The 23,407-nt window shown below is 43.6% G+C and overlaps 1 protein-coding gene across 1 annotated transcript in view; it reads left to right on the forward strand.

Annotated features, from left to right (window-relative positions):
- The window catches only part of LOC122549379 (zinc metalloproteinase-disintegrin-like batroxstatin-2), a 177,154-nt gene that overhangs the window by 55,080 nt on the left and 98,667 nt on the right, over positions 1–23,407 (forward strand). Inside the window, exons 7-9 of the mRNA XM_043689436.1 lie at positions 11,846–11,930; positions 13,819–13,961; positions 19,634–19,811. Of these exons, the coding sequence (XP_043545371.1) occupies positions 11,846–11,930; positions 13,819–13,961; positions 19,634–19,811 (406 nt within the window). The remainder of the gene's footprint in view (positions 1–11,845; positions 11,931–13,818; positions 13,962–19,633; positions 19,812–23,407) is intronic.

Consider the following 23,407-nt stretch of genomic DNA (forward strand, 5'->3'; position numbering starts at 1 on the left):
ATGTCCTGTGATACACTTAATTAGGTGCTGGGGATTTAGATACCTTTATATGATTTAAGAACTCCATCACCACTTATTTTTTTCTATTCATTCCTATCCTGTCCATGTAGTCTAAATGTCTTTTAAATGTTGCAATAATACTCACCAATACCACTACCTCTGACAGTTCGTTCCATATATGTACCGTGCTCTGTGTGAAAAAGTTGTCCCTCTTGAGATACTTTTGAAGTCTTTTCCATCTCACTTTAAAATTATGCCTTCTAGTTTTGGACTCCTCTAACCTTGGGAAAAGACCTTGGCTATTTACCTTATCTATGCCCCTCATGATTTTATAAACCGCTGTAAAGTCACCCCTCAGCCTTTAGCACTGCAAACGAACAAAGTGCCAGCCGATAACTCAAACTCTCCAGTCTCAGTAAATCTTTTTTACACCTTTTCCATTTTAATAACATCCTTCCTATGGCAGGGTGACCAGAATTGGACACAGTATTTCAAATGTGGCCTTACCAATGTCTTGTACAGCCGTAACATGATGATCCAACTCCTATACTCAGAGCTCTGACTAATGAACGCAAGTGTACTAAACGCCTTTCCTCACCACTGGGTCGACCTATGACACCACTTCCAAGAAATTGTGTACTTTGCCTTTGGGTTTCTCTTTGACAACACTCCCCAGGGCCATACTGTTAACTATGTACGCCCTGCCCTATTTTGTCTAACCAGAATGCAACACCTCACAATTATCTAAAATAAACTTGATCTGGCATTCCTTGGCCCAATAGCTTGGTTGATCAAGATCCTGTTGTTTTCTTAGCCAACTTTCTTCACTGGCCACTTTCCCACCAATTTTATGTCATCTGCAAACCTATTAAGCATGTGTCAAAATTATTTCCATAAATGACAAATACCAGTGGACCCAGCAGCAATCCTAGTGCCACACTGCTGGTCACAGGCCTCCAGTCTCAAAAACAACCCTCTACCACCACCTTTTGTCTTCTACTGTCAAGCGAATTTTGTATGCAATTGGCTAGCACCCCCTAGATCCCTGTGACCTCAGCAATCAGTCTACCATGTGGAACCTTGACGTAGGCTTTATTAAAGCCCAAGGCTACAATTCTGCCCTTATCTACCTTCTTGGTCACCTCTTCAAAAAACTCAATCAAGTTTGTGAGACATAATTTTCCACGCACAGAGATATGCTGACTATTCCTTATAAGTCCTTGTCTTTCCAAATCCATGCAGATCCTGTCTGTCATAATTCCCTCCAACAACTTACCCAGCACTGACATTAGGGTCATTGATTTATAGTTCCTTGTATTCTTTCATAAATGATTACCCACCCTCCAGTCTTCCGACATCTCACCTGTAGTGTTGATGACACAAATACCTCTGCATGCAGCCTCTCAATTGCCACGCTGGCTTCCCACAATGTCCTGTGATAAACCTAATTAGGTGCTGGGGTTTGAGAGACATTTGTGTTTTAAGACCTCCAGCACCACTTTTTTTTTCTATTCATTTTTTGACGGTATTAGGCAAGAACTTTCGAAAACTGATTAGGGGACAGATGATCGCATGTAAAGGGATGGCTGGAAAAAGGTAAGCCTTCAGAAATGAGATAACGAGGATCCAGAGAAAGTATATTCCTGTCAGGGTGAAAGGAAAGGCTGGTAGGTATAGGGAATGCTGGATGACTAAAGAAATTGAGGGTTTGGTTAAGAAAAAGAAGGAAGCATATGTAAGGTATAGACAGGGTAGATCGAGTGAATCCTTAGAAGAGTATAAAGGAAGTAGGAGTAGGCTTAAGAGGGAAATCAGGAGGGCAAAACGGGGACATGAGATAGCTTTGGCAAATAGAATTAAGGAGAATCCAAAGAGTTTTTACAAATACATTACGGACAAAAGGGTAACGAGGGAGAGAAAAGAGCTCCTCAAAGATCAGCAAGGCGGCCTTTGGGTGGAGCCGCAGAAAATGGGGGAAATACTAAACGGTATTTTGCATCAGTATTTACTGTGGAAAAGGATCTGGAAGATATAGACTGTGGGGAAATAGATGGTGACACCTTGCAAAATGTCCATATAACAAAGGAGGAAGTGCTGGATGTTTTGAAACGCATAAAGGTGGATAAATCCCCAGGACCTGATCAGGTGTACCCTAGAACTCTGTGGGAAGCTAGAGAAGCGATTGCTGGGCCTCTTGCTGAGATATTTGTATCATCGATAGTCACAGGTGAGGTGCCGGAAGACTGGAGATTGGCTAACGTGATGCCACTGTTTAAGAAGGGTGGTAAGGACAAGCCAGGGAACTATAGACCGGTGAGCCTGACCTCGGTGGTGGGTAAGTTGTTGGAGGGATTCCTGAGGGACAGTATGTACATGTATTTGGAAAGGCAAGGACTGATTAGGGATAGTCAACATGGCTTTGTGTGTGAGAAATCATGTTTCACAAACTTGATTTGAGTTTTTTGAAGAAGTAACAAAGAAGATTGATGAGGGCAGAGCAGTACATGTGATCTATATAGACTTCACTAAGTCGTTCGACAAGGTTCCCCATGGGAGACTGATTAGCAAGGTTAGATCTCATGGAACACAGGGAGAACTACTCATTTGGATACAGAACTGGCTTAAAGGTAGAAGACAGAGGGTGGTGGTGGAGGGTTGTTTTTCAGACTGGAGGCCTGTGACCAGTGGAGTGCCACAAGGATCGGTGCTGGGTCTTCTACTTTTTGTCATTTATATAAATGATTTGATGTGAACATAAGAGGTACAGTTAGTAAGTTTGCAAATGACACCAACATTGGAGGTGCAGTGGACAGCAAAGAAGGTTACCTCAGATTACAACAGGATCTTGATCAGGTGGGCCAATGGGCTGAGAATTGGCAGATGGAGTTTAATTCAGATAAATGCGAGGTGCTGCATTTTTGGAAAGCAAATGTTAGCAGGACTTATACACTTAATGGTAAGGTCCGAGGGAGTGTTGCTGAACAAAGAGACCTTGGAGTGCAGGTTCATAGCTCCTTGAAAGTGGAGTCGCAGGTAGATAGGATAGTGAAGAAGGCCTTTGGTATGCTTTCCTTTATCTTTATTGGTCAGAGTATTGAGTACAGGAATTGGGAGGTCATGTTGCGGCTGTACAGGACATTGGTTAGGCCACTGTTGGAATATTGCATGCAATTCTGGTCTCCTTCCTATCGGAAAGATGTTGTGAAACTTGAAAGGGTTCAGAAAAGATTTACAAGGATGTTGCCAGGGTTGGAGGATCTGAGCTACAGGGAGAGGCTGAACAGGCTGGGGCTGTTTTCCCTGGAGCGTTGGAGGCTGAGGGGTGACCTTATAGAAGTTTACAAAATTATGAGGGGAAAAGATTTTGCCTATTTAAAAAATAGGCAAAGTCTTTTCCCTGGAGTCGGGGAGTCCAGAACTAGAGGGCATAGATTTAGGGTGAGAGGGAAAATATGTAAAAGAGACCTACAGGGCAACTGTTTCACACAGAGGGTGAAGAAATGAGTTGCCAGAGGAAGTGGTGGAGGCTGGTACAATTGCAACGTTTAAAAGGCATTTGGATGAGTACATGAATAGGAAGGGTTTTGGAGGGATATGGGCCAGCTGCTGGCAGGTGGGCCTTAGATTGGGTTGGGATATATGGTCGGCATGGACGGGTTGGACCGAAGGGTCTGTTTCCATGTTGTACATCTCTATGACTCTATGAATGGGCATCACTTATTAAGCCAACATTTATTGTCCATCTCTACTTGTCCTGAGGACAGCAAAGAGTCAACCACATTGGCTGTAGAACTGGAGTCACATGTAGACCAGACCAGGTAAAGATGGCAGTTTGTTTCCCAAAGGACATGAATGAACCAGATGGGTTTTTCCAACAACTAACAATGGATTCATGATCATCTTTAGACTCCTAACACCAGATTTTCTTTTATTGTATTCAAATTCCATTATCCTTCATGGAAGGATTTGAACCCAGGTCTCCAGAACATTAACACTCCAGTGATAATACCAATAGCTTCCTCTTCTGTATTTATTTCTGAGTTCTCTAGCTTGATAAATGTGAAGTGCTACGATTTGGTAAGGCAAATCAGGGCAGGGATGATACACTTAATGGTGAGGACCTGGGGAGTCTCACAGGTCAAAGACACCTTGGAGTGGAGTCGCATATGGTCAGGCTATTGAAGAAGATCTTTGGTGCACTTGTCATTATTGGGCATTGTATTGAGTATCAGAATTGTGAGGTCATGCTGCAGCTGTACAGGACATTGTTTCGACCACTTTTGAAATACTTTATTCATTGCTGGTCTTCCTGCTATAGGAAAGACATAATTAAACTTGTGAAGGTTCAGAAAGGATTTACAAGGATGATGACAAGGTTGGAGGGTTTGAGCTATAGGGTGAGGTTGAATAGACTGTGGCTATTTTCCCTGGAGCGTCAATGGCCGAGGGGTGGCCTTATGAAAGTTTTAATGAAATCATGAGGGTCATGAACTGGGTGAATAGTCAAGGTCTTTTCCCCTGGGTTGGTGAGTCCAAAACTAGAGGGCATAGTTTTTAAGGTGAGAGGGGAAAGATTTAAAAGAGACCTAATTGACAAGTTTTTAGAACATAGAACATAGAACATAGAAGAATACAGCGCAGCTCTGCAGCTTCTCTATATCCTGCTGTAACCTGCCACATGCTTCCTCACTGTCAACAACTCCTCCGACTTTCGTATCATCATTTTTCCCACAGAGGTTTGTACGTGTATGGAATGAGCTGCCAGAGAAAGTGGTGGAGGCTGGTACAATTACAGCAGTGAGTTTGGAGAAGATTTGTAGCTCAGGTTGAGGTTCTGGATGTAGGTTTAATCGCTGAGCTGGAAGGTTTGTTTTCAGATGTTTCATCACCATACTAGGTGACATCATCAGTCAGCCTCTGATTAAGCGCTTTATGTCCTGCGTTCTACTTATGTGTTGAGGTTTGCTTGAGTTGGTGATGTAATTTCCTGTGTTGTGTGATGTAATTTCCTGTTCTTTTTCTCAGAGGGTGGTAGATGGAATCCAAATCAATATATTTGTTGATAAATTTCTGGTTAGATTGCCATGCTTTGAGGAATTCTCGTGCGTATCCCTGTTTGGATTGTCTTAAAGTAGATGTGTTGTCCCAGCCAAAGTGGAGTCCTTCCTCATCTATATGTAAGGATACTCGTGACAGTTGGTTATATCTTTTTGTGGCTAGTTGATATTCGTGTATCCTGGTGGCTAGTTTTCTGCCTGTTTGTCTGATGGAGTGTTTGTTACAGTTCTTGCAAGGTATTTTGTAAATGATGTTTGTTTGGCTTGTTATCTGGATAGGGTTTTTAAAGTTCATTAGCCTTTGTTTTAGTGTGTTGGTGAGTTTATGGTCTGCCATGATGCCAAGGGGTTTGAGTAGTCTGGGAGGTAGTTCTGAGATGTCTTTGATATAGGGGAGAATGGCGAGAATTTCTGGGTGCATTTTGTTTGCTTGTTTGGGTTTGTTGCTGAGAAATCGATGGTACTGCGTTCATTGCATAGGCGAAAGTGAGGACAGCAGATACTGGAGATCAGAGTCTAGATGAGAGTGGTGCTGGAAAAACACAGCAGGTCAGACAGCATCCGAGGAGCAGGAAAATTGACATTTTGGGCAAAAGCTGTTCATCAGGAATGAGGCAGGGAGCCTCCAGGGTGGAGAGACTAGGATTTGGTGGTGAAGGAAGCCCAGGACTTGCATGTCCTTGGTGGAATGGGAGAGGGAGGTGAAGTGGTCGGGCACAGGGTGGTGTGGTTGTTCAGCGCATGTATACTGGAGATGTTCCCTGAACCGTTCGTAAGTTGGCGTTGTGTCTCCCCAGTGTAGAGGAGACCATATCGAGAGCAACGGACACAGTAAATGAGGTGTTTGGATGTGCAGGAAAATAACTGCCAGATGTGGAAGGTTAATTCAGGGCTTTGGATAGAGGAGAGGGGGGAGGTGTGGGCGCAGGTTTTGCAATTCCTGCGGTGGCAGGGGAAGGTGCCAGGGTGGGAGGGTGGGTAGTGGGGGAGGGGTATGGACCTGACCAGGTAGCCACAGAGGGAATGGCCTTGTGGAAAGGGGTGGGGAGGGAAATATATCTCTGGTGGTGGGGTCCGTTTGTAGGTAGTGGAAATGTCGTTGGATGGTGCAGTTTATGCGGAGGTGGTGGGAATGTTGCTGGATGATGCGGTTTATGCGGAGGTTGGTAGGGTAAAAGGTGATGACCAGGGTGTTCTGGCCTTGTTGCGGTTGGAGCGGTGGGGTTTGAGGGCGGAGGTGCGGGACGTGGATGAGATGCATTAGAAGGCATCTTCAACCATGTGAGAAGGGAAATTACGGTCTTTAAAGAAGGAGGCCATCTGATGTGTTCTGTGGTGGAACTGGTCCTATAGCATATAGGTGGAGGCGGAGGAATTGGGGGTACAGGATAGCGATTTTGCAGGAGGTAGGGTAGGAAGGGTTGTAATCCAGATAGCTGTGGAAGTTGGTGGGTTTGTAAAAAATGTCAGTGTTAAGTCGGTTGTCATTGATGGAGATGGAGAGGTCCAGGAAGGGGAGGGAGGTGTCAGAGATGGTCCAGGTAAATTTAAGGTCGGGGTGGAATGTGTTGGTGAAGTTGATGAACTGCTCAACCTTCTTGCAGGAGCACGAGATGGTACTGATGCAGTCATCAGTGTAGCGGAGGAAGAGGTGGGAAATGGTGCCGGGGTAACTACAGAAGATGCAAGTGTTCTACGTAGCCAGCAAAGAGACAGGCATAGCTGGGGCCCATGCGGGTGCCCATGGCTACCCCTTTGGTCTGGAGGAAGTGGAGGATTCAAAGGAGAAATTGTTAAGGGTGAGGACCAGTTCAGCCAAACGAATGAGAGTGTCAGTGGAAGGGTACTGGTGGGAGCATTGGGAAGACTGGATGCCTTCTCGCAGAATGGTTTAGGGAACATCTCTGGGATACCCGCACCAATCAACCACACCGCCCCATGGCCCAACGTTTCAACTCCCCCTCTCACTGTGCCAAGGATATGCAGGTCCTGCACCTCCTCCACTGCCATCCCCTCACCACCCGACGCCTGGAGGAAGTACGCCTCATCTTCCGCTCGGAACACTTCAACCCCAGGGCATTAATGTGGACTTCACCAGTTTCCTCATTTCCCCTTCCCCCACCCTATTCCAGCTCCAACCTGCCAGCTCTGCACAATCCTCATGATCTGTCCTACCTGCCTATCTTCCATCCCACGTATCCGCTCCACTCTCCTCTCTGACCTATCACCTTCATCCCCACCTCCATCCATCTATTATACTCTTGGCTACCTTCTCCCCAGCCTCACCTCTCCTATTTAACTCTCCACCCCGGAGGCTCCCTGCATCATTGCAGATGAGGAGCTTTCGCCCGAAATGTTGATTTTCCTGCTCCTCAGATGCTGCCTGACCTGCTGTGCTTTTCCAGCACCACTCTAATCTAGACTCTGTGTTCATTGGATACCTGTTCTTTTTGAATATACTGTTTCACTGATTTTCCTCTGCTCTTTGTAGTTCCTCTGTGCTGCAGTGTGTGGTGGCTCATGGAAACAATGTTCCAATGCAGCTTCATTTGTGAGTGTCAGGATGATTGCTTCAGTAGTTCAGTATTTGGTCCGTATGTGCTATTTTCCTGTAGACACTGGTTGGACAACAAACTGCCATTCCGAGATGTCACAGTAGAGCGAACAATCAATGTGGAACTTCAAACCAGCGTCTACAGGAACAAACTTACATCCACAATTGCAACATTTAAAAGGTATCTAGATGGATATATGAATAGGAAGGGTTTACTGGAATTTGGGCCACATGCTGGCAAGTGGGGCTAGATTAATATAGGATATCTGTTTGGCATGGACGAGCTGGACCAAAGAGTCTGTTTCCATGCTATAAATCTCAATGATTCTGTGTCTTTCTCCAAAGTAAATACACAAATATCCATTTAGAATCTCACCCATCTTCTGTGGATCAACACACACATGCTTTCAGGAATCCTAATGAAGGGCTTTTGGCTGAAATGTCGATTTTTCCTACTTTTCAGATGCTGCCTGTCCTGCTGTGCTTTTCTAGCACCACTCTAATCTTGGCACACATGCCGTTGTCAATTCTTAAGGGGTCTTATTCTCTCCACAGTTACTGTTTTTCCCTTTGTATTCTTGTAGAATGTGTTTGGTTTCTCTGTAACCTATTTGCCAAAGCTGGTTCATCTTCACTTTTTGCTTTCCTGATTTCCCCCTCAAGTGTACTCTGATATCTCTGATACTCCTCAATGGATTCACTTGATCCCAGCTGTGTATAACTGACATATGTTTCTTTTTCTTGACTAGAGCCCCAATACCTCTAGTCATCCAGTGTTTCCTACACCTGCCAGCCATTCTCTTCAGGGAGAAAGTGAGGTCTGCAGATGCTGGAGATCAGAGCTGAAAATGTGTTGCTGGAAAAGCGCAGCAGGCCAGGCAGCATCCAGGGAACAGGAGAATCGACGTTTCGGGCATAAGCCCTTATGCCCGAAACGTCGATTCTCCTGTTCCCTGGATGCTGCCTGACCTGCTGCGCTTTTCCAGCAACACATTTTCAGCCATTCTCTTCACACTAGCAGGAACATGCTGTCCCTGAATTCTTGTTATCTCGCTTTTGAAAGCCTCCCACTTGCCAGATATCTCTTTACTTGCAAACAGCCTCCCGCAATCAACATTTCCAAGTCATAAGAACATATGAAATAGGAGCAGGATTAGGCCATCTGGCCCTTCGAGCCTGCTCCGCCACTCAATAAAATAATGGCTAATTTTTTTGTGGACTCAGCTCCCCTTACACACGTTTTCACCATATCCCTTACTTCCTTTATTTTCAAAAAAGTATCTACCTTAGCTTTAAAAGCAATTACTGAAGTAGCGTCAACTAATTCCTTGGGCAAGGAATTCCATAGATTAACAACCCTCTGGGTGAAGATGTTCTTTCAGTTCAGTTCTAAACCTGCTTCCTCTAATCTTGAGGCCATGCCCTCTTGTCCGAGTCTCACCTACCAGTGTAAACATCCTGTCTGTTTCTATTTTATCAATTGCCTTCATAATTTTATATGTTTCCCCCTCATTCTTCTGAATTCCAATTAATATAATCACAATCTACTCAGCCTCTCTTCATAAGTTAACCCCCTCAACTCCAGAATCAACCTACTGAACCTCTTCTCCACCCTCTCCAGTGCCAGTACATCCTTTCTTAAGTAAGGAGACCAAATGTGCACACAGTACTCCAGGTGTGGCTTCACCAGCACCTTGTACAGCTGTAACATTATCACCCATCTTTTAAACTTAACCCCTTTTGCACTAAAGAACAAAAATCCATTTGCTTTCCTAATTACTTGTTGTACCTGCAAACCAAGCTTCTGCGATTCTTGTTCAAGGGCACACAAGTCTCTCTGCAAATCAGTATGCTGCAACTTTTTAACCATTCAAATAATAATCTATTTTGCTGTTACTCCTACCAAAATGTATGACTTCACATTTACTAACATTGTAATCCATCTGCCTGACCTTTGCCCACTCACTCAATGTATCTATGTACCTCTGCAAAGTTTTGCAGTCCTCTGCACACTTTGCTCTGCCACTCATCTCAATGTCATCAGGAAATGTTGACACCATACACATGGTCTCCAAATCCAAATCGTCTATATAAATTGTAAATAATTGGTGTCCCAATGCTGATCCCTGAGGCACACCACTAGTCACTGATTGCCAGCCAGAATAACACTCATTTATCTCCACTCTTTGCTTCCTGTCAATCAACCAATCCTCTATCCATGCTAATACTCTACCCCTAACACCATGCATTCTTATCTTATGCAGCAGCCTCATGTGCAGCACCTTGTCAAAGGCCTTTTGGAAATCTAGCTACATCACATCCACTGGGTCCTGATTGTCCACTTTGCTTGAAATGTCTTCGTAGAATTCCAAAAGATTTGTGAAGCATGACCTGCCCTTCGTGAAGCCATGCTGCATCTGTACAATGGGACAATTTCTTTCAAGATGCCCTGCTATTTCTTCCTTGATAATAGACTCAAGCATCTTCCCCACTACAGAGGTTAAGCTCACTGGTCTATAATTCCCCATCTTTTGTCTACTTCCCTTTTTAAACAGTGGTGTCACATTTGCTATTTTCCAATTTGCTGGGACTGCCCTAGTGTCCAGCGAATTTTGGAAAATTATTACCAGTCCACCTGCTATGCTTCCAACCATATCCTTTCTTACCCTGGGATGCATTCCAAAAGGGCCAGGAGACTTATCTATCCTTATCTCCATGAGCTTACCAAACACTAACTCTTCCATAATAATAATTGTTTCCAGGTCTTCACCTACTTTCGTCTCTTCGTCACTTTTGGCATGTTATTAGTATCCTCCACTGTGAAGGCTGATACAGAGTATCTGTTCAATGCCTCAGCCATTTCATCATATCCCATAAGTAATTGCCCCATATCATTCTCTAAAGACCAACATTTACTTTAGCTACTCTTCTTCGTTTTATATATTTATCAAAACTTTTGCTATCTGTCTTTATATTCTGTGCTAGTTTTTTTTTATACTCTATCTTACTTTTCTTTATAGCTCTTTTTGTGGCTTTCTGTTGACCTTTGAAGTTTCCCCAATCTTCTAGATTCCTGCTGTTTTTGGCCACTTTCTATGCCTTCACTTTCACTTTGATAGCATGGCTTATTTTGTTAGACACTATGGCAGATTACTCCTCCTCTTACAGTCCTTCCTTCTCACCAGAATATACTTTTGCTGAGCACTTTGAAAAATTTCTTTGAAGATCCTCCACTGATTGTCAACTGTCGCACCATAAAGTCTCTGCAGTCTACATCAGCCAGATACTCCTTCGTTCTATCATAGTCCCCCTTATTCAAGCACAGGAACTTAGTATTGGATTTTATCTTCACACTATTCAGCTGTAACCGTACTATGATCACTCCTTCCAAAAGGATCCCTGACTATGAGGTCATTAATTATTTGTGTCTCATTACATAGGACCAGATCCAGGATAGCTTGCTCCCTTGTCGGTTCTTTTACATGCTGTTCAAGAAAACTATCACAGATATATTCAACAAACTCCTGCTCAAGGCTCCCCTGACTGAGCTGGTTCACACAATCTACATGCAGATTATTAGCTGTACCATTTTTGCTGGCATTAGTTATTTCCTTGTTTATTGCCCGCCCCAATGTGATATTATTTGGTGGCATATAGACTACACCTATCAGTGACTTTTTCTTCTTGGAATTCCTAACTTCCACCCAAATGGATTTGGCCTCATGTTCCATAGAACCTATATCATCTCTCAGCACCACCCTGATGTCGTCCTTGAATATCAGAACTACACCATCTCCCTTGATTCATGTCTGTCCTTCCAAATAGTCTGATAGCCCTGGATATTTAATTCCCAGTCATGACCATTCTGCAACCGTGTCTCTGTAATGGCTATCAAATCACATTCGTTCACAATGATTTGAGCCATTAACTCATCAACCTTGTTGCAAATGCTACAAGCATTCAGGTAAAGTGCCTTTATGCTAGTTTTCTTATCATCATGATTCACAACATCTCTAATATCTCGAGTTATCCTTCATTTTTGCTTCTTTCATAGTCTGCCTTGAACGTAAACTCTCCTGCATACATTCTAACCTGCCGCTTACCTTTACATCTAGATATTAGGAAAGTTATCTTTATATTTGTCAGACGTGACTGTAAACCACTTTCCTTTTGTCTTGCAATGTTCATAGCACCTTGCCCATTAATAAGTATGTATGTTTCATATCTTCCACAGGGGCAGGAGCTTTAATAATATTACTGAACAGCTTGTTGAGTTTGGATCCATGTGTTCCCCAGATTACTCAGGAGGCATTGTTTTGGTGAGCATTGATCAGTTCTTTTAATGTTCTCTCTGTCAGAATCTCTGATTGCCGGAACAGCCAGCTGAGGACACACAACTCCTGCAGGATTTTGTTAATCAGAAAGTGCATGCAATGTATACATGTGTTAATCTTCCTTTCATTGTATGCATTTTGCTATTAATGTTAATTGAAAATTTGAAGTTTAACATCATTGATTACTCCAAATTCACAAGAATAGGTCTTCCTACGTTTGTGTATATATCTTTGTACTGGAGCAAGATTCCTCTGGCCAGTTGACGGATTAGGATGTAGCAAGAAATTTGACGTCATTCCTGAATTGTTTTACTCTGATTTTAAGAGTTTAAACTCTGGTTAAGCTATATGGTACCTCCGTTCCTCTGGGCATCCTCCTTTCCCAAAGACTGCAAAGCAAATTATTTGAAAATTTTTAAGACTCTGAACCTCACTGTAAAACATTATGTTGTAAAACACAAAATTGGACAATGATTCATCTCATGATAATTGATAAGTCTTGTCATTCTTGGATCAGGCAACATTGCAAAAAATAAGGTGAGTGAAATTGTCTCCATTTTTGTATGCTTTGATATGTTTTGTTATTCAAAATCTTCATTGAAATAAATATCACTTGATTCACTGCATACAGATTGACATGAGCTTCTTTAATCAAAGATATATTGGCATTGAGGGGGTATAGCATGGATTAATGAGACACTTCTGGAATTAACTCCAAAGGAGGAGAGGAGTATCCCCAGTCTCCCAGATCAGAGATCAGCATACCCTCCTTGGAAGACCAGTTCTACCCTAAGCTGTCCCCTTCCTAGCAACACATAACATCATAGAGAAAAACACCCCTCATAGCAGAAAGGAAGGCCATCTCTTTGAAAAATGAGACCTACTTCCATAGGAGAGGAGATTCATTCCGTATGAAAGGAACCCCTGTGGGAAAGGAGCTTCAGCTCTTGAGAAATCAGGCAATCCCAGCAAACCCAGAAAAATTACACATCCCTGGCCCCTGGGAAAGGAGAAGCCATATTTGCATCCCCAGAGAAATAGAGTACCTCTGTGATACAGAAGGCCATTCCAACTGGACAGGAGTTTCCCACTATGGGAATGAATCATCTTGCAGTCAGGTGCTACTCCGCAGAGCACTGTAGAGCTTTTATGGGAAATTATTGGCTTCTCATAGAGTCATAGCGTATGAAAACAGACCTTTCATTCCAACTCGTCCATGCCAAGCAAGTTTCCCAAACTAAACTAGTCCCATTTCCCTGCATTTGGCCCATATCCCTCGAAACCATTTCCATTCATTTACCTGTCCAAATGTTTTTTAAAGGTTGTAACTGTACCTGCATCGATCATTTTCTCTAGTAGTTCATTCCACATATGAACCGTCTTCTGTGTGAAAAAGCTGCCCCTCAGGTCTCTTTTAAATCATTATTAAAATTTTGCCCTTTAATTTTGAACTCCCGAACTCTCAGGAGAAGATCTTTCTATTCACCTTATATGCCCCTCATAATTATATAAAACTGTAAGACATCACCCCTCAACCTCTGTATTCTGGTGAAGAAAGTCCCAGTTTATCAAGCCTCACATTATAACTCAAAACCTTCAGTCCCCGTAACATCCATGTAAATCTTTTCTGTAACGTCCCCCATTTAATAATATCCTTCCTATCGCAGGATGACCAGAACTTTTCATCGTACTCCAAAAGTGGGTTTACCAATGTCCTGTACAACAGCAACATCAGATTCATTACAGTATAGAAGGAAGTCATTTGAATCATTCAGACTGTCCATATCCATACTATAAATCATATGTATATATGGCATTTCCACCCACTTCTTGTCCAATCATTTTTAATGCTTCTGTGTCCTTTTTTTCTGAGGATACTACTGCTGAAAGCTTGGGAATTGCTTCCAATTTGGCTCATGGAATTGGACACAATCTTGGAATGGATCATGACTTTGCAGCTCCAAAATGTGTCTGCGCAGACAAAAAAGCTGGTTGCATTATGGCTGAGGCACGAGGGTAAGAAGTGAAAATTGGCAAAATCTGTAAATAACAGGGTTAGAATGTTATCGGCAGGATGCTGGGAGGAGGTTACAAAATAAGTGAGAAACAGGGTGGAGGGGTAACATATTAAGCATAGCAACCTGTGACCTGTGGAATGCCAAGTTATTAGATCACCCATGATCTCATCGAATAGTGTGGCATACTCAATGGGACTGAATAGCATACTCCTGTTCCTATGTCTGATAGTCTTACTTGTCTGTGATGTTCTGTTCAACACTTTTGCACTCCAACTCAAAATGCAGTCAATTGCACTTTATTTGAAACGACTGTTTCTTCCCTTTTCTGATTTTTTCTGTCCTTTTTCAGAGTCCAACATTTCTCCGTCAATCAACATCATCAGAGTACATTAACTTGGCATTTACTTTATTGTTGTTTGTAACATTTTGCTCTGTGCTAATTGTCTGTTGTGTTTCGCAGCTACCCATGACTAGATTTTGAAAGCAGCAGTTTGGCTGTGATAATTTTGTAATGAACCATGGATTTGATAAAATTAAAGTTCTTTTATTTTGTGTATTTCTTGAAGTGTGTGTGCAATAATGCATCCATATTATCCACACTGATAACCAGAATCCATGTTATGGATAGGTGGGTATATAACTTAGACCAAACCACCCCAAGGCATTTTTGTTTGAGCTATTGGGAGAGGCTGAATAGAACGTTACAGCGCAGTACAGGCCCTTCGGCCCTTGATGCTGTGCTAACATGTGGAACCAACCTGAAGCCCATCAATCCTACAACTATTCCATTTTCATCCATATGTTTATCCAATGACCATTTAAATGCCTTTAAAGTTGGTGACTCTACTACTGTTGCAGGCAGTGCGTTCCATACCCTACTACTCTCTGAGTAAAGAAACTACCTCTGACATCTGTCCTATATCTATCACCCCTCAATTTAAAGCTATGTTTCCTCATGCTAGCCATCATGATCCGAGGAAAAAGGCTTTCACAGTCCACCCTATCGAACCCTCTGATTATCTTATATGTCTCAATTAAGTAACCTCTCAACCTTGTTCTCTTTACCAAAAACAGCCTCAAGTCCCTCAGCCTTTCCATATAAGACCTTCCCTCCAAACCAGGCAACATCCCAGTAAATCTCCTCTGCACCCTTTCACATTCTTCCTATAATGCTATATCCAGAACTGTACGTAATACACCAAATGCGGCCACACCAGAGTTTTGTACAGCTGTAGCACGACCTCATGGCTCCGAAACTCAGTCCCTCTACCAATAAAAGCTAACACACCATATGCATTCTTAAGAACCCTACCAAACTGAGCGGCAACATTCAGGGATCTATGTACATGGGCACTGAGATCTCTCTGCTCGTCTACACTACCAAGAATCTTACCATTAGCCCAGTACTCTTTATTCCTGTTGTTCCTTCCAAAGTGAATCACCTCACACTTTTCCGCATTAAACTTCATTTGCCACCTCTCAGCCCAACTCTGCAGCATATCTATGTCCCTGTGTAACCTGCAACATCCTTCAGCATTATTCACACCTCCGCCGATGTTAGTGTCATCCGCAAATTTACTAACCCATCCTTCTACACCCTCATCCAGGTCATTTATAAAAATAACAAATATCAGTGCCCCCAAAACAGATCCTTGTGGTACACCACGAGCAATTGAACTCCAAGATGAACATTTCCCATCAACCACCATCCTCTGTCTTCTTTCAGCTAGCCAACTTCTGATCCAAACTACTAAATCATCCTCAATCTCATGCCTCCACATTCTGTGCAATAGCCTACTGTGGGGAATCTTATCAAGGGCCTTACTGGAATCCGTATACACCACATCAACCGCTTTACCCTCATCCACCTGTTTGGTCACCATCTCAAAAACTTCATTAAAGTTTGTGAGGCATGACCTACCCTTCACAAAACTGTGTTGATTATCTCTAATCAATTTGTTCCTCCCTAGATGATTATAAATCCTATCTCTTATAACCTTTTCCAACACTTTACCCATAACCATAATAAGGCTCACTAGTCTATAATTATCAGGGTTGTCTCTACTCCCGTTCTTGAACAAGGGGACAATATTTGCTGTCCTTCAGTCTTCTGGCACTATTCCTTTAGACAATTATGACATAAAGATCAAAGCCAAAGGCACTGCAATCTCCTCTCTGGATTCCCAGAGAATCCTAGGGGACTTATATATTTCCAGAATTGCTAACACCTCCTCCTTGCGAACCTCAATCCCATCCAGTCTAGTAGCCTGTAACTCAGTATTCTCCTCAACAACATTGTCTTTTTCCAGTGTGAATAATGACAAAAAATATTAATTTATCGCTTCCCCTATCTCCTCGGACCCTATGTACAACTTCCCAATACTATGCTTGATTGGCCCGAATCTTTCTCTAGTCATTATTTTATTCCTGATATACCTATCAAAAGCCTTAGGATTTTTCTTGATCCTACCTGCCAATGACTTCTCATGGCTCTTATTTCACTCTCTTTCAGTGTTTCCTGGCTAACTTGCAACTCTCAAGCACCCTAACCCTTCACGTCTCATCCGAACATCAGCCTCCTCCTTCCTCTTGACAAGCGATTCAACTTCTTTTGTAAACCACAGCTCCCTCACTCAACCACTTCCTTCATGCCTGACAGGTACATACGTATCAAGGAAATGCAGTAACTGTTCCTTGAATAAGATCCACATTTCAATTGTGCCCATCCCCTGCAGTTTCATTCCCCATCCTATGAATCCTAAATCTTGTCTAATTGCATAATAATTAGATTAGATTAGATTAGATTACTTACAGTGTGGAAACAGGCCCTTCGGCCCAACAAGTCCACACTGACCCGCCGAAGCGCAACCCACCCATACCCCTACATTTACCCCTTCACCTAACACGACGGGCAATTTAGCATGGCCAATTCACCTAACCTCCTCATCTTTGGACTGTGGGAGGAAACCGGAGCACCCGAAGGAAACCCAAGCAGAATTGAGCCCGGGTCTCGCGCTGTGAGGCAGCAGTGCTAACCACTATGCCACCTGCAATAACTCTTGCCCTCTGTTATATGCCTATCCCTTTCCATTGCTAAAGTGAACATAACTGAATCGTGGTCACTATCACCCAACGTTCATCACCTCCAAATCTAATACTTGGCCACATTCATTACCCAGTACCAAATCCAATGTGGCCTCGCCCCTTGTTGGCTGGCTATATACTGTGTCAGGAAACTATCCTGCACACACTGAACAAAAACTGACCCACCCAAAGTACTCGAACTATAGTATTTCCAGTCAATATTTGGAAAGTTAATGTTCCCCCATAACAACTGCCCTGTTACTCTTGCTCCTGTCCAGAATTATCTTTGCTATCCTTTCCTCTACATATCTGGAACTATTAGGAGGCCTGTAGAAATCCCCCAACAAGGTGACCTCTCCTTTCCTGTTTCTAACCTCAGCCCATACTACCTCCGACGACAAGTCATCAACTGTCCTTTCCCCCACCATAATACTGTCCTTGACTAACAATGCCACACCTCCCCCTCTTTTACCATCTCCCTTGATATTACTGAAGCATCTAAATCCCGGAACCTGAAACAGCCATTCCAGTCCCTGCTCTAGCCATGTCTCCGAAATGGCCACAACATCGAAGTTGCAGGTACCAACCCATGCTGCAAGTTCACCCGCCTTATTCCGGATGCTCCTTGCATTGAATTAGACACACTTCGAACCACCTTCCTGCTTCCCAGTGAACTCTTGCGACCTTGAAATCTCATTTCTGATCTCACTACTCTCCACCTTCTGGACACTGGAACTACAACGTAGGCTCCCGTCTCCCTAAATTAGTTTAAACCCACCCGAATAGCAATAGCAAAGTTAGACCCCCCCTGCCGCCCCCACCCCCCCCACCCCCCACCACCGCCAAGGATCTTGGTATTCCTGGGTTCAGGTGTAGACCATTCTGTTTGTAGAGGTCCCACGTACCCCATAATGAACCCCAATTCCAAAACCCTCCCTCCTGCACCATCCCTGTAGCCATGTGTTCAACTCCTCCCTCTCCCTATTCCTCGCCTCGCTAGCACATGGCACGGGCAACAAATCAGAGCGAACAATTTTGTTCTTCCACAAAGCTTTTACCTTAGCTCCCTGAATTTCTGCCTTAAATCCCCATTTCTATGTCATTAGTACAAATGTGGACCACAACTTGGGGCTGCTACCCCTCCCCCTCAAGTATCGCGAAAACACGATCAGGGACATCACAAACCCTCGCACCTGGGATGCAACACATCAACTGTGACTCTCTCATTACCACAGAACATCCGGTCTGTCTTCCTAACTATGGAATCCCCAGTGGCTAATGCTCAGCTCATCTCCCCCCTTCCCTTCTGAGCAACAGGGGTAGACCTGTGCCCCCAAGCCTTACCCCTGGTAAGTCACCCCCTCCCCCACCCAACAGTATCCAAAACGGTATACTTGTTATTGAGAGGAATGGCAGTGGGGTTCCCTGCACTGGCTGCCGGTTCACTTCCCATCCCCTGACAGTAACCTATCCGCCGCTTTCTTGCACCTGAGATATAACTACCTTCCTGTAACTCCTCTCCATAACGCCCTCTACTCCCTAAATGATCTGAAGTTCATCTAGCTCCAGCTCCAGTTCCCTAATGCGGTTTTTGAGGAGTTAGTTGCACTTCCCACAGATGAAGTCAGCAGGGACACTAGTGGTCATTCCTGATGAAGGGCTTATGCCCGAAACGTCGATTCTCCTGTTCCTTGGATGCTGCCTGACCTGCTGTGCTATACCAGCAACACATTTTCAGCTCTGATCTCCAGCATCTGCAGACCTCACTTTCTCCCCACACTAGTGGTCACTCCTACCTCCCACATTCTGCAGGAGGAACGTTCAACTACACTAACCGGCATCCCCACAGAACTAAATTCCAAAACAGATTGTAGAAAATTAAAGAATAGAAAAAAACTAGTCATCTTAAACCAATCCGGCACACAACTTTTTTTCGGTTAGAGGAGGATGACAGGTGGGAGACACGACCTGAGTAGTGACACAACCACCACTTACTCAGCAGTGCCGTGTCCACTCCTGCTCAGAAAATAGGCTGGGGCTATTTCCCCTGGATCGTCGGAGGCTGATAGGTGACCTTACAGAGGTTTATAAAATCATGAGTGGCATGTATAGGGTAAATAGGCAAGGCCTAGAGGGCATAGATTTAAGATGAGAGGGAAAAAGTACAAAAGGGACCGAAGGGGCAACTTTTTTACGCAGAGGGTGGTGTGTGTATGGAATGAGCTATCGGAGGAAGTGGTGGTGGCTGGTATGATTACAACATTTAAAAGGCATATGGATAGGTACATGAATAGAAAAGGTTTAGAAGGATATCGGCTAAATGCTGCCAAATGGGACTAGGTTTCAGATATCTGGTCAGCATGGATGAGTTGGACCGATGAGTTGTTGCCATGTTGTATATCTTTATGACTCTATAACCAGTTAGACAGAGGAACACAGTAGTGTTCTACTAAAGGTCCGATGTTTATTTCCCCTTTTAAAATCGGTGCTCTTGAAATTGAAAAGCTTGTGGTGTAAGATTTGAACCTCTCTATTGATCCATGCATTTGACCCTTTGCATTTTGATTGTCTCATTTATTCCTTCAGACTTCAACCAGCCCAGGTCTTCAGCAGCTGCAGTAGAGATGCCTTACAACGCAGTCTAGCTCGTGGTATTGGGATGTGCCTTTATAACCTGCCTGATCCAAGTTTGTTAGTCCGTGGACAGAAATGTGGAAATTCTTATGTGGATCCAGATGAAGAGTGTGACTGTGGAAAACCTGAGGTATGGAGGGTATACCTTTAAAAGAAATTTCTTCTGTCCTGTTTTTCTTGAAAGCAAGTGTTGTAATTTGGAGGTGAGCTGTCTACTCAGTACCCAGTACTATAACTACCTTTGGTTGTTTTTTAAGTAGGAAAGGGAAGCATGGTTGGGTGGAATCAAGCTCGCACAGACTCAGGGTTTGCAGGTTTTGCTCTCAGTTGGTGAAGTTAGAATTTTAGCAGAAGTCACAGCTCTCTCTCTGCAAAAGCTTGTGTTCATGTTTTCAAGTTTTCCTTTCCATTTCCCTTTGCCAAGGTTGTGTTTATGGGAGGCTGCTATATTGGAACAACCAATCAGTAGTAGCTAATATATATTTTATTTTGTTAAGAGTTACAGTTAAAATTTTTAAAAATGAATTGGCTTATTTGCCTGTATTTTAACTGTAGTGTAAGAACAAAGCATGTTTCGCGTGAAGCCTCACAGTTTGACCAATCACATTGCATCTGGCACGCAATGCCTTACACTTGCCTTTAAATAAGAAAAAGTTAGGGTCTCCGCAGTCTCCCTGACATATTTTGAAAGGATTTGGCCATAACAAATTGGAGACTCTTGTTAGGATCAAAATCTCTAATTCCAGGTTGGGTTTAGGGTTATTGGACTCAAAGATTCAAGTGTTGGTGGGTTTTTTTGGGTTTATATTTGTTCTTTAAATAGGGTATTCCTTGCTCTTTTAGTCACTAACCCAGTTTCTTGGGGGTGGAAGAAGTCACTTTGGGAGTTTTACACCACGTGCACAGGGCACAGCTTTTGAAATCAGTGGACAAGCTTTTGCCTTTTTCCTGAGGAAATGGGAGGTAATTGCAGTAATTGATTGACATTTACAATTTTCAGAATTGCAATCATTAGAATCATTAGAAATGGCGAAAATATAATTGCAAATGCAACAGTTTGAGTCAACAGCAAGAGAGAAAAGAAAAAAGAAAGGAAATCCTTCATTTTTGCAGCAGCTGCAGGAGCATTGAGAGCAATGACCAGGGGCTTCCAGAAGGGTAAATTTCCCTCTAAAAGGACTTACTTTAAGAGTCAGCGGCCTCCATTTTGCAGCAGTAGTGGGAGCACTGAGAGTGAGGACCAGGAGACTGGCAGGAAGGTAGTCCTCTAAAAGGACTTACCTCAAGAATCAGTGGCCTGCATTTTGCAGCAGTAGCAGGAGTGATGAGAGTGATGACCGGGGACTGCAGTGAAGGTAGACTTCCCTCTAAAAGGACTTACCTCAAGAGTCAGCGACCTCCATTTTGCAGCAGTGCCAGGAGAAGTGAGAGCGAGGGCCAGACGGCTGCCGTGAAGGTAAATTTTGTGTAGTGTCTCCCAGCTGCCCTCCTCCTCTAACCAAAAAAGAAGTTGTAGTGTGTTGATAAGGTATGCTTTTTCTATTTCTTTTTTAGCCGGTGATGGGTAAAATTTGTTTTATTTTTCTCTTTTATCATTTATCTGTTATTTGATATTATAGTTGGACTAAGTTAAGCTTAAAAGTAAAAATAGCAGGAGATCTCAGACCTCAGTGTTATGCTCCTGTTGCTCATGTGAGAGCTCAAGGACGCAGCTGATGTCCCTGACTCCTTTGCATGCTGGAAGTGTGTCCAGCTGCAGCTCTTGTTAGACCGCATGATGCGTCTGGGGTTGCAGATGGACTCACTCTGGAGTGTCCGCGATGCTGAGGCATTTGTAGATAGCATGTTTAGCGAGTTGGTCATGCTGCCGAATAGGATTGTTGAAGCAGAAAGGGAATGGGTGAGCAAAAGGCAGAGAAAGAGTAGGAAGGCAGTGCCTTTGTCCTCTGTGGTCATCTCCCTCCAAAACAGGTATACCGGTTTGGATAAGGTTGGGAGAGATGGCTCACCAAGGGAAGGCAGCAGTAGCCAGGTTCATGGCATCGTGGCCGGCTCTGCTGTTCAGAAGAATTATAGTCAGAGGGGATTCAATTGTAAGGGGAGTAGATAGGCAGTTCTGTGGTCCTGGTATATATAGGCACCAATCATATCGGTAATAATCGGGATGAGGTCCTATAAGCAGAATTGAGGAAGTTATGGGCCAAGTTAAAAAGTAGGATCTCAGTGGTAGTAATCTCAGTATTGTTACTAGTGCCATGTGGTAGTCAGAGTAGAAACGAAAGAATAGGCAGGATGAATGCGTGGCTTGAGAGATGGTGTCGGAGGAAGGAGTTCAAATTTGTGGGACATTGGGACCGATCTGGAGGAGGTGAGACGATGACAAATTGGACGGTGTACACCTGGACCACACATGTTAGAGGTCTAGATGGAGCAGAATGTGTACAGAGCACCCAGGAGGGTTTTATAGAACATTCCTGAAGAAGGGCTTATGCCCAAAACGTCGATTCTCCTGTTCCCTGGATGCTGCCTGACCTGCTGCGCTTTTCCAGCAACACATTTTCAGCTCTGATCTCCAGCATCTGCAGACCTCACTTTCTCCTCAAGGGTTTTATAGAACAGTATGGTAATAGTCCAACTCAGGAAGGGCCATACTGGACCTGGTGTTGGGGAATGAGCCCAGCCAGGTGATTGACGTTTCATAGAACATAGAACATTACAGCGCAGTACAGGCCCTTCTGCTCTCGATGTTGTGCCGATCTCTGGAACCAATCTGAAGCCCATCTATCCTACACTATTCCATTTTCATCCATATGTTCATTCAATGGCCATTTAAATTCCCTTAAAGTTGGCGAGTCTACTTCTGTTGCAGGCAGTGCATTCTACGCCCCTACTATTCTCTGAGCAAAGAAACTACCTCTGACATCTGTCCTACTTAAATCACCCTCAATTTAAAGCTATGTCCCCTCGTGCTAGCCATCACCATTAAAGGAAAAAGGCTCTCACTGTCCACCCTATCTAACCGTCTGATTATTTTATATGTCTCAATTAAGTCACCTCTCAACCTTCTTCTCTCTAGCGAAAAGAGCCTCAAGTCCCTCAGCTTTTCCTCACAATACCTTCCGTCCATACCAGGCAACATCCTAATAAATCTCCTCTGCACCTTTCCAAAACTTTCACATCCTTCCTATAATGCGGTGACTAGAACTGTATGCAATACTCCAAGTGCGGCCACACCAGAGTTTTGTACAGCTGCAGTATGACCTCGTGGCTCCAAAACTCAATCCCTCCACCAATAAAACCTAATACACCGTATATCTTCTTAACAACCCAATCAACCTTGGTGGCAACCTTCAGGGATGTATGTACATGTACACAAAGATCTCTCTGCTCCTCTACACTACCAAGAGTTTTACCGTGAGCCCAGTATTCTTTATTCCTGTTGCTCCTTCCAAAGTGATCTACCTCATACCTTTCCACATGAAACCCCATTTCCCACGTCTCATCCCAGTTCTGCAGCTTATCTATGTCCCTCTGTAACCTGCAACATTCTTCAGCACTATCCATATCTCCACCGACCTTAGTATCATCGCAAATTTACTAATCCATCTTTCTCCACCCTCACTGAACTCCAAGATGAACATTTCCCATCAACCATCACCATCTGTCTTCTTTCAACTAGCCAATTTCTGATCCAAACCGCGAAATCAGCCTTCATCCCATGCCTCC

This window comes from Chiloscyllium plagiosum, chromosome 1, assembly GCF_004010195.1.
Source record: "Chiloscyllium plagiosum isolate BGI_BamShark_2017 chromosome 1, ASM401019v2, whole genome shotgun sequence".
Taxonomy (NCBI): Eukaryota; Metazoa; Chordata; class Chondrichthyes; order Orectolobiformes; family Hemiscylliidae; genus Chiloscyllium; species Chiloscyllium plagiosum.